Raw genomic sequence first — 14625 nt, forward strand, 5'->3', positions numbered from 1 at the left:
TCAGATGTCCTGAAATGCAACCAGCATTGGTTATCAGTACAAAACTGTCTAGATTTGGCCATTGTTTTGCATGTCTGTCATTATGATGCCATGCTGTATCTTGTTGGCAGCAGCTGTCATCTGCCATTTTTGGATGGAGCCTATCTGGACATCTGAATTTAGGAAAAAACAGGTGGAATCAGAACAAGTAATTTCTTTGTAAATAAATGTGGTGTTTAAAGTTATATGCTAAAATATGCAAATAGGGTATCTGTTTTGAAGGGAAAACCTGGGTAAGTGTTAACTTCCTTCTAAATTAATTCAGCACAAGTGTCTGTGGAGCTTAAATGTAGTTCTCAGGAGAGTAAATACTGCATAATGGGATATGCTGGAAAAGACTTGAAATGCACCCACTAAAAGCTCGTTTTACTGCTGTGTTCACACACAAACTTTCTATCTGGTAAGTTCTACACCTAATTTGCAAAGATTAAAAGGCACTGCTAAAAGAGTGCTCCAAATAGGAGACTAAGCTTATACAAGGAGATTTTGGTTACCACTAACTACAGCAATAACTACAAGCAAATTCAACACCAGTTGTTAAAACACAATATTATACAGTAATATTTATATTTAGTATTTTTTCTGCATGTGTTTTGCATATACATCTTTCATGTTGAAGTCAAGTGTACAAAAACCAAGAAAGACTGAATGATTTTTGTACTTCTCAATAATTCCGTTCTGCATAAATGGGACTAGAGTTTGTAGGCTTATAGTAAGATACAGTTCAAGGCGTCTGAAAAACAAATACTCTAATACACCTGCTTTTAAAAAGTGTTTAATATAACAAAATTATTGGTTAAGTTGCTTACGAATCAGAGACAAATTTACTAGAGCAAGAAGAAAATTAAAACATTAACAATCACTTTGTCTAAGCAGAAAAATGATTCGTGTTCCTCATTCTCCAGCTGTAACACCTCATGCAGTTATCCAGTTAGTTAAACTATTAAGTACAGGCTAACTAGGGTGATATTTGATCAAAGATGGGTGAAGAGCAGCTAAGTATAGAAAAAAGTGCTGAGGTACTGGGCCCATACACCAGCACTACAGTTGTCAGGAACAAATTTAATTTCCAGCGTCTCAGGGCAGCATAAAACACTCCCTCTGCCCACTTCTGAACGGGGAGATTTCCTGTGGAAACTGCCAGCGCTGTCTGGAGTCACAGTTCTCCGTAACATGTAAAAGCAACGTTGGCACAGCAGGTGGAGGTGAGCGCTGAGCACAGGCTGAGCCCCTGCCGTGAGCTCGGCCACGATTCTCCTTCCCTCTAAATGCAGACTCTTCTTACCTTTGGATGGCAACCATACTGTTATTTGACTTACTTACTTACTTAAAATAAGAACTTGCTCTACTGAAAAGAATTCAACATGGACCAGCCTTAAAAGAATTAATCTCATAGGTTTTTAGCTCTGTGTCATGTCCTTTCTTACACCTGTTTTTATGCAGAGTCCTCATCTGTCAAGTTAAGTTCCTCACAACAGCAAATAGTGACAGCATAGCTAGTCTGGTTCGAAGCATAAGAAACAGTCACATCCCTATCTGAATATATGGAGACACTTCAAGATAAAAAGTACAGACAAACTTCCTCCCTTTACCTTTGTTATTGCTGGATGACCTGCTGTCACCCAGGTGACCTGTGTAGGGATGAATTGCACTCACAAGACAGGTGTTATGTCACAACTGCCTTTCTGTTAGCAATAAACCTGAGAGATCAGCCAGGCAACTGAGAAAGTTCTTTAAAGAAACAAAACAAACCCTAAATCAATGCTCCACCACCCCCGCACCCCTCCAAAAAACCCAAGTGACTGCAACATTGATCAAACTGAATATCATCAGCTAGTCAGTTCAGACGAGCACGCTTTTGGCCATCAGCAGTTTCTGCTGAAAGATGTCCCAAGGAGTTACCTGTCCAGGTGCACTGGCTTCCATCTCCCACATCCTGGTGCCCCTCTCTGCCACCCAACAGAGCAGGTAAGACAATCACTGTGGCAGTGCCAGGGACAGTGACTGTCACACACGTGCTGCTGACTCTTGTGTCCCACAAGCATTTGGTGACACAGGGACAACCTGTGGCTGCCAGCACACTGCCTGTGCACCCACTCCTTGCCAGAGCTCAGAGGGTGCAAGCAGGATTAAGTCTTTTATACTAAATAAATGGGAACTCAGGGACAACTGAGCTTAGTTTTTGCTTTTCTCATGGTTCATGACACCAGAGCAGCTTCCTTGATATCATGTTTAAATTCGTAGTTCAGTAAAATTCTGACCATTTTACTACTTCCTGTCTCTATACTCCCTGCCTTGTGTAATTTCTGGTGATCACTTACTATTTTACTATAAGGTCTATTTTTGTTCTGATTAAATGGAAAAGTGTTGAGACACACTGAACTAGATGAACTGTGAAACACCTAGAAGACTTTTCAGCATAAAAGTATTAAAAAATAAGCATTTCCCGAAGAGAAGACTTGACAACCAACCTTAACAATAAAATTCTTGTACACTACCCAGTTGATTGGAGTCTTTTCAGGACTCATTTACATAATTTGACATAATTACAGTTATAAACACTTGAAGAAGCCTTGGAAGAATGTCACTGAAGCCTACATTTTACTGGGCCTCATTGCGTTCGGCAGCTGTACAGAACCGTGGAGCATGGAAATTTGCTCAGATAGATCCTGATTGCACAAACACATGATACAAGCTTGGAATGCTCAATGCAAGTTTGTCCTGTACAGAAAGCACCACAGTCTCCCCAGCCCCTGTCCAGTCAGCCAGCAAGATGTATAATGAAAGAAGTTTGAGGTCCTGGTGGTAGCTCTCTGAGTGTCCATTAAAACTCTGTGTTGTCCACCATGTAGCAGAGGACATCTGGGTGGCTGACTCCAGCTGCCTACAACTGAAGGCAGTCTTAACATTTTAAAACTTTAAAATGGTGTAAAAGATTAATTTTTTTAAAAAAAGAAATCAAGTTTGATTATATATACATGTGTATATGTTTGTAAACACACACTTCTAATCGTACAAAGATGCAAATTAAGAATTAAATAATTCTGCAGTCTACAGAAGCAAGGAGACAGCTAGCTGAGGACGAGCCCTGTGTTCTGCTTTTGTCATAAGGATTTCTCTCATCATTATATTTCAGCAATGCAAGGGAAGAGGAGGATGGGAAAACAAAGAATGCTTTTTTCAAAAAGCTATACAGTCTTCTATCAACTAGACTGATGTCCCACCACAGACTATCATGGTGTGTCTCAGAATATACCATGATTTGCAGAAGAATCAGGAAGTTTCCTTATTCAAATTTTCAGATACATGTCTGGAATGCAGGTAAAATACTGATTTTTGTGCTGGTCAGGGAAATCTAGTTCAATGGGTTTAACCCCCTTTGGTTGGTAAGTCTGTTTCCCATTCCCCTTCTGAAACCATTCTCCACTTGCACTGCTATATTTTTAAGTATCTGTATCATCAGACATTCTTGTTAGATGGCTAGAAAATCCAAAGAAGTCCAAGCATAGTTGCAGCTGAAGGAAAGTGCTATAAAAAGCTATGGCCAGCACCTACATTTTAATTAATATTTCACCAACTTCAAGACTACATAGGCATCAATACTTACAGTCCTGCTTATTTGCAGTAGTTCTGCTCACTGCATAGTATGGAGTAGAAATGTCAGAGCTTTAAAAAAGTAATAAAAAATACTCTTTCCACATAGCTTGCAGCATATTCACTGGAACATCCTTTCACCAGACTAAATGGGAGCATTTCAGATAGAGTTCATCAGTTGATCTTGGCAAGCCGTGATTACCCTAATTAGCCGCCTTCTAGCTCACAGAATGTACACGGGGCTGTGTACTATGGTGTATGTTGAGAAATAATGGCATTTTAATTGCATTGGGTATTAACAAAATCCTTTTTGAACAGAAAGCTTTTAATGATTTCATTTGTCTCTTAATTTATCATAAGGAAACAACTAATTAGCTTTCACTTCTCCTGGGCTGAAATTTTCTTTGTAGAAGACAAGTACAGTCCATAGAGTCTCATTTAACAGCACTGCACCTTCAGTGGGAGATTGTATTTGGAACAGGGAATGGAAATACAGACAGAAAACAAACCTAATGTAGTTAAATACCATTTTTGAAACTTTTAAGTGTTCAATTCTCAATGCATTCTTACTGCTGCCCCCCTAATCAGATCTAACATAATCAGTATTACAAAATAGCAGCAGTATCCTGGACTGGAAACCATTAATTGTCACCAAAGGGTCGGGTTATACAGAGCAATCACTGAATAGGTGGACAGTACTAAAACGTTACTGAAATGCTATTTAAATAAATAAGTTAATTATACTTCTTTTAAATGGTACCAAAATCTAGTACTGAGATGGCCACAGTGGGTCCCCTGCCTCCCTCATAACAAGATTATTGTTATAATTTGAGAGAAGATATAATTAAAACTCTGCCCTTGAGGGGACTAAAAGCAAAAGCTGGGATGTCTTTCCAGGTTAAGGATTTAAAGTCTGCTGCTTGAGAGCTACCCTTTAAAGACAAAGATCTGGATTACTTTCAAGTATAAATACAAATTATGTTAATAGCATACTTTACTGATCAGTGTCCAAATGGTCTCTGCACTAAGATAGATGCTAAACCGTTATTACCAATGCAATACACTGATCATGGCTGTTAAGTCAAAGAAAAAGAAACAAATGAGTTGGCAGGAAAGATGTTTGCAAACCCACATGGACATTACAGAAAAATTAAATACGGGAATAAAATGACCTCATTCGTGAGCCTTGGCCCATGGGCTGGAACACACAGCTACATTTGTAGACTCAAAACTGCAGAGGAGCAACTGTGACCAGCCAAACCAGCACTAGCTGTTGCATTTTTCCCAGAAGCTAAATCACCTGCTTGTTTAGAAAATATTGTAATTTTGGTTTATTTATCAAAAGCGGGTACCTGACACGGTGAACTTCCAGTGTCTTAATTCTTACCTTAGGAAAATCTTACCTTCCTTTGAAAGACCAAGTTGGACTGTCTTTAGTTTCCAACCATTGGAACATTGTTTTGTCTTCAGGATAACCTATGTCCCTCTGTGGAAACACTGATCTGCTTTGAATCACCTGGCCACTCCCTCCTAGCTGAACCAGAGTGATCTCCAGAGCATTAGATCAGTGAACATGTTTCCTAGTCCCAGAACTTTTGTGGCTTCTTTATAGTTCTCCCTCGTTTTTCTAAATCAATTATGATGTGGGGACACCAGGCCTGGACTCAGTGTCCTGTCAGCATTCTCATCGCTGTGAAATCACTTCTCAGCCTTTGCACCTCTTCTTATGTCTCTCTCACACTCACATACACATAGAAGCTTTGCCTTTTAAAGTAAGGAACTGCGAAGTTAAAATAACTGCTGTTAAAATCACTGACCCACTATGTCCTTTTCTCAGTTGCTACTTCAAGACAAACAAAAAGCTTTCTGTTTCTTGTTCCTAAATTGCTTACTTTGCATTTGACTCTACTAAAATATCTTTTTTTGATTGAGGTAAGTCTGTAACAGTACTCTGTCTTAGAAACAATTTATTTTGAACTCAGAAAATATTATACCAGTTTTATAACCTCTTGAGATAGCTGACATTGGGATCAAAGGCACAGTGTCCTGGCAAGGAAAAGTCTGATTCTGTTCTGTTAGTAAACAGATTACTCACACTTCAGATACAGAAAAAGAGCTTTTGAACTTTCTGTAATGTCTGCTGAGTAAGAATTACCTGAGTAAACTGCCAGTAAAGCTTCATTCTCTTGGCTTTGGCATAATTGCATTCAATGAGCCTGGGCCTGCTGTTCACATCCACCAGGCATCTGTTGTCATCATCGTCGATAGTGGGACTCAGAACACCCACATGGAGCTGCTGATTGCTTGTGTAATAAACATTCTGCAACAGGAAGCACAAACAAGATTTGTGGCCTCTAGACAGAAGCAGCACTTTTTCCAAAAAGCTAATGGCAAAGATAAATACGCTGAATAGCAGCAGGCTGACCCCATAGTGACTTCTAAATTATTTCCTTTCATGCAGGAAACAACACATTTTAAAAGTTGTTCTAAATTAACCACGGATTGTTAATTGTTACCAACAAGTAAATGTTGGCTAACAACATAATAGGAAATATGCAAGCAAAACTGATTTTTGTCTCATCACGGGCCTTTTTACTTCTGTTTCCTATGGTCGTGCCCCGTGGGTCTTCAAAGAGCAAGATACACACCCTCTAGCAAGAAGCAGGATTAGTTTGAGTATTATCAACTCTGATGAGACTGTTTCATCTGAGGATAATAGCTAACGGGAGAGGTAAGGAAAGAGAACAGCAGTTCAGCAGGAAGGATCTCAATCTTCTCTATGACAGAAAGATAAATGAAGGTTTTCTACAATCAAATGTTAAATTCGCGGCAGCTAAGCGGTATCCAGTATACACAATAAAAAGTTATCAGCAGTTGGTAGCAGACAGATACATGGCAGGAGAGAGAACAGAATGACTGTGTTTCGAGCTGTTTGTTCTCATTTTATTTTTTATATGTCAATACACACAGACGTAAGAGACTGGAAAAAGGGACCATATACTGGCTGCTCTGCATTTCTAGCAAAGGAGTACTTTTGTTTGCCTCTGTGTTTACGCTTCTGACCAAAGGCATGAGCCTACTACATTACACAAATTCTTTCCACTCTGTTTGACTACAAAGATATGTGGGAGGTTTCTCTAGAATAAAGAAAAAGAAGGGGAAGGAAGGTGAACTTGCCAGACAGAGTGGATAGTGTCCTCCTGAAGATACTAGATTACATGTAAGCCCAGAAAGGTAACACAGGACTATGCTGGGATTGTCAGTTTGCGAAGCACAAACACAATTAATTTTGCGAGAATCAGACCTTTTTCTTGAGAGGACCATTGAAAAGATGAAATGGCAACATGATGCTTTAGAGCAGGTGGGTGTAGGGCTTGGACAACTCCCGTGGTGTTGGAGTCACAACAAACAGAGCTGGATAGAAGCACCAAGTTAACACCCCTGTCATTTACTGTATCCATTCTATATGTCTGTAACAAAAGGGGAGCTAGAAATTTTGTTGCGTGTATTTGGGAATCTTCTTCGTTCCTGGAGGCTGATGGTCCTATCTCTTGGTATCTGTTCATTGTTGGTGTTGTAGCTTGTTTTATGTGTGCACATTCTTATTTGTGAAAACCATGGTAAAATATTCATTGCAAATAGGACAGAAAGCAGAGAAACAAAAGCAACCAGGACTGAGGACAGATTTGGGAGCATCATGTTAAAAAAATACAAAAGTAAACCACCAACAACAAAACCCAAACAACAACGAATGCTGAAATCAGTCAATGCAGGGATAAATACAGATCAAAACAAACGGTGTTTTGTTCCACGCAAGATTGTGTCCCCTGTTTACCCTCCTGTAACACTCCCAGGGCAGATCCGTAGCAGATGCAAACTGACATAATTGCCTAAAAGTTAATGAAGTTGCCATTAATGGTTTAAACTAATCAAAGGTTTGACCCTCTTCATCAAGTTTCGTTCTGTTCAGCCCACAGAAATAACAGCAGAAATGTGAGCTGGCTGAACCAAGGTGAGTCTGGGTTTTTAGCACCTGAATAAAAAGGTGAGTAGTTCAGTCCTGCCTTACGGGACAAGGGTAAATAAAAGGACCCAAGAGAGCACATTTTCAAAATAGTCGGTTATTGCTGATTGAAGTAAACCGTAAGAACAGGGAAGGACTAACCAGGCCACACCCCAACAGACTCCATCCACAAGTTAGATAATGAACATTCCTGCAAACAGAACTGATGCTTTAGAACAGAAATACACACTTAAAATGCACTTTTTAGACAGACCAACAGCAACTATTTTAGATATGTTTAAGATCTAGCCAGATGCTTTTTCTGGAGAGAGACTGAGGTAGTGATAGAGCAAGGCATTAAGATCAATGTGATCTTTAATGGGGGTTGTTAGGACACATTAGCTCTACAGATGAATATTTTGTTGCAGCTCATTTGCCTCTTACCTAAAATTGCTACTAGAAAAATGAGAGGGAAACTGCTGCTTATTTGCATTTTTTACTAATAGGAAGTGATTTGTTAAATCCATTTTTTTCAGCACCTCAACACCACAGAACACATGGCTGAAGAAAATCAAAGGCATTTGCATTTTTTTTCTTTTATTTTCTTGAGGATACACATCGGTCAATGAGAACAAAAGGGCGGGCTTGGCTGTGGCTCTGAGAAGCGCACCCTGTAGCTCGGGGTCGGCCGTGCAAAAGCAGCTGCACCTGCAGACCCGCGGGCTGGGCTGTTGGAATGAGCTCCCTCCCCAGCCTCCCCCAGGGTGGCTGAAGGCTCTGGGGGATCAGCTCATCCTCCTGCATTACACAAGCACAACTCATAGGGCAACTCCAACAGCTTTTTTTTTGATGTTAAATCAGCAATGGTTCAGTCTGAGCATCTTTCTGGGCAGAAGCAGAATGATGGCTCTGGCTGGGGGAGGGAATGACTCAGTTCCGTTTGTTGGCAAAACTGTACGCAATTAGAATGATAAAATGCAATTACACCTAATAGGTTTAATTAGCAGGTTGTTGCTTATCTTGAGAGAGCTCACCCTACCTGCTAATACTACTTCATTTTTCATTGTGGACCAGTTTAGAAAAAGAGGTGTGAAATCTCATACGCTCACCTCGTGCTGGGAGAGGCACCTGCCAGCTCATAGGTGGCGTCTAAAAATTGACTCAGACTGAAACAGACAGTGGTACGGTGGGAGTTAGTCTGGCTAACTGGGCTCTTTCAGGATGTTGCTTTGATTATCCGGTAATATGGATATTATTAAATTATTCTATATATTATTATAAATATTTTAGTGTCTTATCCAGTAATACCATATCTTATTTCAGAATTGAAAACATGGCACAACCTGGTAATTTGATTGCTGTGCTATTCTCCAGACAGACCACATCAAAAGCACATACCCTCTACAAATTCTACTTGAGCAACATGCTGGCGAACAGCGAGGGGTCGGGCTGGGCTGCACTGGGCCACAAAACTTCTCTTAAAACTTACAGACAGTCCCTGGCTCCTTTCACCCAACCTGCGAATGAAACAGTCCCTGCACTGCAGGAACTAACAGTAACTCTGCCAGGATGAAGGGAGGACGTCCATTTGGTAGAATTAACAGAATTACTGGCACTACTGGCTAATGATTTTCTAGTCTGAAACCTAAAGATATTAAACATCAAACCATAGTAAAGCCCCTCTTTAAATAATTTCATTTATTAAGAACAATATTTTAATTGCTTTCACACTATATCTCCCTGTTTCTGTTTGATTACTTTAATTTTCCAGAATACCTTTTTAGTTTTTTTTTGGTGGTTGGTTTTGTTTGTTTGGTGTGTGTTTTGTCATTTTAAGATGGTACTCAAATTACCTTTCTGGAGTGGGCTGTAGGAGATTAACCAGCTGAGTTACATGAACTGAGTTACCATCCCATAATGTACTTATTAGGTATGCACATATATATCTTTTTATTGATAATATTTTAAATGACCTTCAAGTAAGATAAGATCTTACAGATTAAAACTATGTTCATGCTTTATCATTTTATGTGCAGCCCTATAAAAACCAGTTTGCACTTGTGATTTAAATAAGTTGTTAACTAGCTAAATGGCCACAGCAGTCCTTCTTCAAGAGGATGCTTTAGCAAGCATCAACAAGCACGCTCGCTGTTCTGCAGTGCACTTCAGCACAGAATGGACAACTGAGACACTCTTGTTTAAAACACTTCACAAGATACAGGCAAAGCACATTTTACCAGCACATTTGTTCCTCCAGTATTGCAACATCACCAGCAACTAACACAACAGGATAGACATTTTGCAGTAATCTAGGAAAGTAATTTTTGAACAGTCACTCCAGTACTGTCTTGGAAGCCCAGATGACTGAATATTGAATATGGACTATTAAGTCATTAGCGTAACTTTGAAAATTTTACTCAGAACTTGGGCCTTTCATTTCTGCTACAACAGCAAATGTCCCAGCAGTCTGTATGCAAGGGACTGGAGACTCAATGGCCAAAAATGTGCTCAGTTCTACTGAAGCCCAGACAGGTGCTGTATGCTGATTTACAGCATTCATTCAAAGTCGCTTTGCACTTTCATGGAAGATGCAGCCTCAGCAAAACACCACCACACATTTTCACATCACCATCGCGCCCTGAGGAGCTACTGAATTTCCACAGAAAGAATCTTGCTTGGATGTTGCTACAAAAGCACATGATTGAAAAAACCTCAACAATTCCCTTATTCTGTAACAAAATAAACCTCCTTACATTTCATTAGTCTGTTCTAGCCCACAGCACTTTTACCATTTATTTCTTTCACTGTAACAGCATTGATGGACCACTCTGTCTCCTGGGCAACTGGCAGGGAGCACCTTTGTTGTGGAAAGCAGGTTCACCAAAGGCACTTATCTTCTCAAACAGTGAAACTACAAGGATTCAGCATTACTGCCAGTTAGAAACTCTGTAAAATGGTGACAGGATTTGTGATCCACAGTGTCAGGGTCAAGATGGGACCTGAGCCTTAAGCATTTCCACACCTCCAACCCCATTCGCAGCAGGTGTTTCCCACACTGTCCTTGCCCTGGCCTGGTCCAGCTGCATTCCGTCTCCCCTGGAAGCCTGGGGCTCCCAGCAGATTAAACTCATGCAAAAGAAGTTGTTCAAAACAAAACCTGGTGTTACTAATCTAAAGATTTACAGCAAGCACATGGTTAAAATAACAAAAGCTTCATACCTGGGTGTGAAGAAAAGCATATGGGTTGGCTCCAAAGCTTGGTATAGGTCTCTGCCACACACACAGTGTTCTCAAAGAACAGCCTCATAATTAATGACCTTCATAACCAATCTTTCTCTGGACCGTAAAAGGTGGGGGTTTAGTTTGGGTTTGTTTGGGGTTTTTTTGTTTGTTTTTTGTAAACTCTTCACATATTTTTTTAATATCTGCTGAGAAACTTGGCCTTCAAATAGCTTGTGCCTGTAAAGTGATGTCCTCCAACTGAAGAGCAAATTATTCCATAGCTTTCTTGAATTTATTTTTATTTCCTAGAATTGTCCTAAGGCCATTGCTTCATTTCCTGTTTGCTCCACCTAATAACCACTTCAATTATTCACATTAAGACAAAATAGAAGACGAGCAAACTGAGATTGGTATCACATAAAACCAATAAAGTTGTTCCCAGAATCTTCAGAAGGGGAAAGACTGAGACTTAAGGTCTAATTGTTATTTTTTTCTAAACAATTTTTTTAAAGAACAAAATATATTTGTCCCGAAAAGAAAATTTGTTGTCCTAATTGTTTTCCCCACCTGCATTTCAGGAGAATTAATTTGCTGTATGTTGTTTTTTCTATTTAATATTCTAAGCCTATCTTCCTCTGAAAATTTGCCTGAATATCAGGAAAACTTCCAGCACAACATCGCGATGCAAACAAAAGGTTGTATACAGCACTGCTACTCAGACCAACTCTAGAATAAAGGAGAAGCGGCTTCGCCCTTTATTTGCCATTGGACCAAGACATACACTTGCTCATTTTTGGGAAATGGAGATGCAATCTGACATAGTCAGTCTGTGTGGAAGAGAAAAAGGAGTTCATGCCTGGAGTCACAGTCTCCCCCAAATCTCCACTGTTACATTCAGAACAAAGGGTCCTTTTGCCCTTCTATCCCACCTGTCTCCTCTGAGACAAATTCTGTTTTCGGATGTAATATTGAAATATCACTTGCATCGCCGGCCATCGAACTGCCCAGTTCACCCTCTGCTAAGCTGGTGCTCACTGGGAAAACACGTGCACAGCACATCCCAGTGAGCACAGCAAAAAGCAGATTTGTGCAAGAACACGCAAAATCAGAAAAAATTAAGTTTGTGATTTATAAAAGGTTAAAGCTGAGATAATGCATACTGACTGCAGCACATGCACGTAGCAGATAGTTCTTTCCTGGGGTTAGAGATCACCTGAGAAGACTTGGCCACCCCTGTTTACATGGAGAGTCACACTAAGCACCGTTCGCACAGTCCCCAGTTCGTATTTCAGTCCCGTGGCGACGGCCTCGCCAGACGGGCCGGACCAAGAGCTCGGCTCAGACTTCACTGGTATTAACACAATCGCCCAGTCAGGGCTTGGCAAACTAAAGGTGTTGCTGTTCTTTATGGAAAATCACCAACTCGATGCCATGGCAGGCTTCCTGTAGGGCTAGAACTATATATAATTTTGGTGGGATGCTCACATCTTATATGCTGTGTTGCAGTACAGAACACTTCCTAAATCTGCCATGAGAGCAGTGAAAGCCCAGGTAATGGCAACCAACTTTTTTGCCCAGTGAAAATATTTCAAACACCTACACGAAATAAAATCTGCACAGAAAACCATGATTCTCTGGAGTACAAGGGAAGGTAAATGATCTCTGCTTACTTGGAAGCAAATATACAGCTTTGTCCTCACAATGATGTGATGTAGAGTTTCTACTCACAAGAAGTTTGCCCTAAAAGCTCAAGCTGTGATTCCCATTGCAATTAACACTGAAATTCCACTGACTTTAAGTGCCATGAGATTTTTGGCTCCAAGTTCATTATTAAACTTTGAAAAGCCACCAGAGTTGATAAAGACTTCAGAGCTGGAGTGGGTTGCCAGTTGCAGTAAATTATTCACAGGAGCTGGTTTATCATATAGCAAAAAGTTACCGTAAGATGTTCAACTTAACACAAGATTATTATCAGAAGAATAAATTGCCAACTCCCCACTGGAAGTTTAAAGCAATACACACCAATTTTGCGGCTGAAAGCCATTTGTAACCCTTATGGCAACATTCCCAGATGAAATCAGGCTGGAGACTGGTACATGACTCTGCATTTATAATGAGCAAACTTAATGCTCAGCACCAGTGGTATTTATTTGCTACTCTGCTTTTGGCATAATAACTGCAAGGGAAAAGAAGCCCGATTCACCACTACTTTATTCCATCTTTGAACCGTATTTTTCTTCAGATGAGTCCCTGAAGTCATTTATTGTCAGGAGTATTAATAATATATTAGGTCAAAGTCTCACGGCAGATTCATATTTGACTACAACTCCAGCTAAAGAGCAGTCTGGTGGATTCCAGTAAATGCAGGCTTAGCTAACATTGCTGTTACTTGGCGATTTATATTGTTCCTGATTTTTATTTCAGCATTTCTTGTTATGTAAACACATCTGAATGAAAGAGCTTTCCAACCCTGATAAGAAAATGGTCATCAGAATCCAAGTCGGTTATGAATAACACAAACAAATAGATCACTAAGTGAAAAAAACAAGTGTTTTCCCATTTCCTATTCATGTAGGAAGTGCCAGGAGAGGCTGTGCTGTCCTGTTAACCACAGTCGGCAGCATCGCTGCTCCTTGCGCTGCCCTCACACTGGCTGCTGAAAGAATACAGACGTAAGGACACAGGCTGAGAGTTGCCCCTAAACCACACATCAGTCTGTAGAAGATTCATGTCATTTTTTGGAGGTGTCCAGTAGGTGTCCAGCTGTTGCAGCATACTTTAAAACAATTATAACCATATATAACAATAACAATTATAACCAAATATAACCATTATAACCATATGTCACCCACATTAAGGATCTCTTCACTACAAAACCTGTCCTACTGATGAGGTGACAAGCAGCTACTATACCAAGCACAGCAATGCCATCATTTAGACTTAAATTGTAAAGCATGTAAGATGGAAACTACTCGCTATTTCACTTCAGTGTTTAGATTTGTATCTACTAAATTAACTCACCAGCATACTGATTATCTGACCTACTTGCTCTTCTTCCTGCCTGTGCACTAATTAACTTCTAAACTCTAAGCAACAATCAATATTTGATAGCAATAAATCCAAGGTGCTCAGAAACTTTAAATAATATAGCGTGATGCTATAAATCAGGCTTGAAGACACAAAAATGTTAACATTATTTTAATAGAAATCAGACGGGAACTCAATGCTAGACTTTTTAATTTAAATTCATGAACCTATATTCCAGTGGAATACCTAATTCCGCTGTTTCTTACTTTGGTAGTCTGCTTTGGTTTTATTTAAAACAACCAAATGAAAATCCTCTTTCTTAAGCTCCACTTCTGAAATGGAAAGGAACTGTCAATCTTTAGTTTTATATATGCTTTCAGTACTTACCTCCATATTTTTCCTGATGCTGGTAACCACAGAATTAACAAGACCTAGATAAATTACAATTTTACTTTATTCACATCCTAAAGCTGCTCTTGGTTTTGCTCTTATCTCTACAATTCTTCCACAGAAAAAAAAATAAAACGCAGTAAAATATCAGAACCATTCTAGCATAGACAACTGTGTCCTTTTGTAAAAAAGCATGCTGTCTTATGGCTCCTGTGACTTTGTCCTATCTGAATTTTCCTTTTCCCTCTCCAACCAATCCCTCTTTACTCTTCATAGATTTCTTTGTGGATTCCTACAGAATCTTTTTTCTTTCTTACCCTGTTCTCTTCTTCAACACATACTCACCTGCG

General features: G+C 39.8%; 1 protein-coding gene across 6 annotated transcripts in view; it reads right to left on the bottom strand.

Moving 5' to 3' along the window:
* Window positions 1-14625, bottom strand: part of GALNT18 (polypeptide N-acetylgalactosaminyltransferase 18) — a 327554-nt gene that overhangs the window by 10845 nt on the left and 302084 nt on the right. For 5 of the 6 annotated variants that reach the window (XM_082057797.1, XM_082057798.1, XM_082057795.1 and 2 more), the window contains one exon: window positions 5789-5953. The exons of the other annotated variant lie outside the window; for it this stretch is intronic. In XM_082057797.1, the coding sequence (XP_081913923.1) occupies window positions 5789-5953 (165 nt within the window). The remainder of the gene's footprint in view (window positions 1-5788; window positions 5954-14625) is intronic. 6 annotated transcript variants of the gene reach the window in all.

The sequence above is a fragment of the Streptopelia decaocto genome, assembly GCF_964273445.1.
Source record: "Streptopelia decaocto genome assembly, chromosome: 7".
In the NCBI taxonomy this organism is placed as follows: domain Eukaryota; kingdom Metazoa; phylum Chordata; class Aves; order Columbiformes; family Columbidae; genus Streptopelia; species Streptopelia decaocto.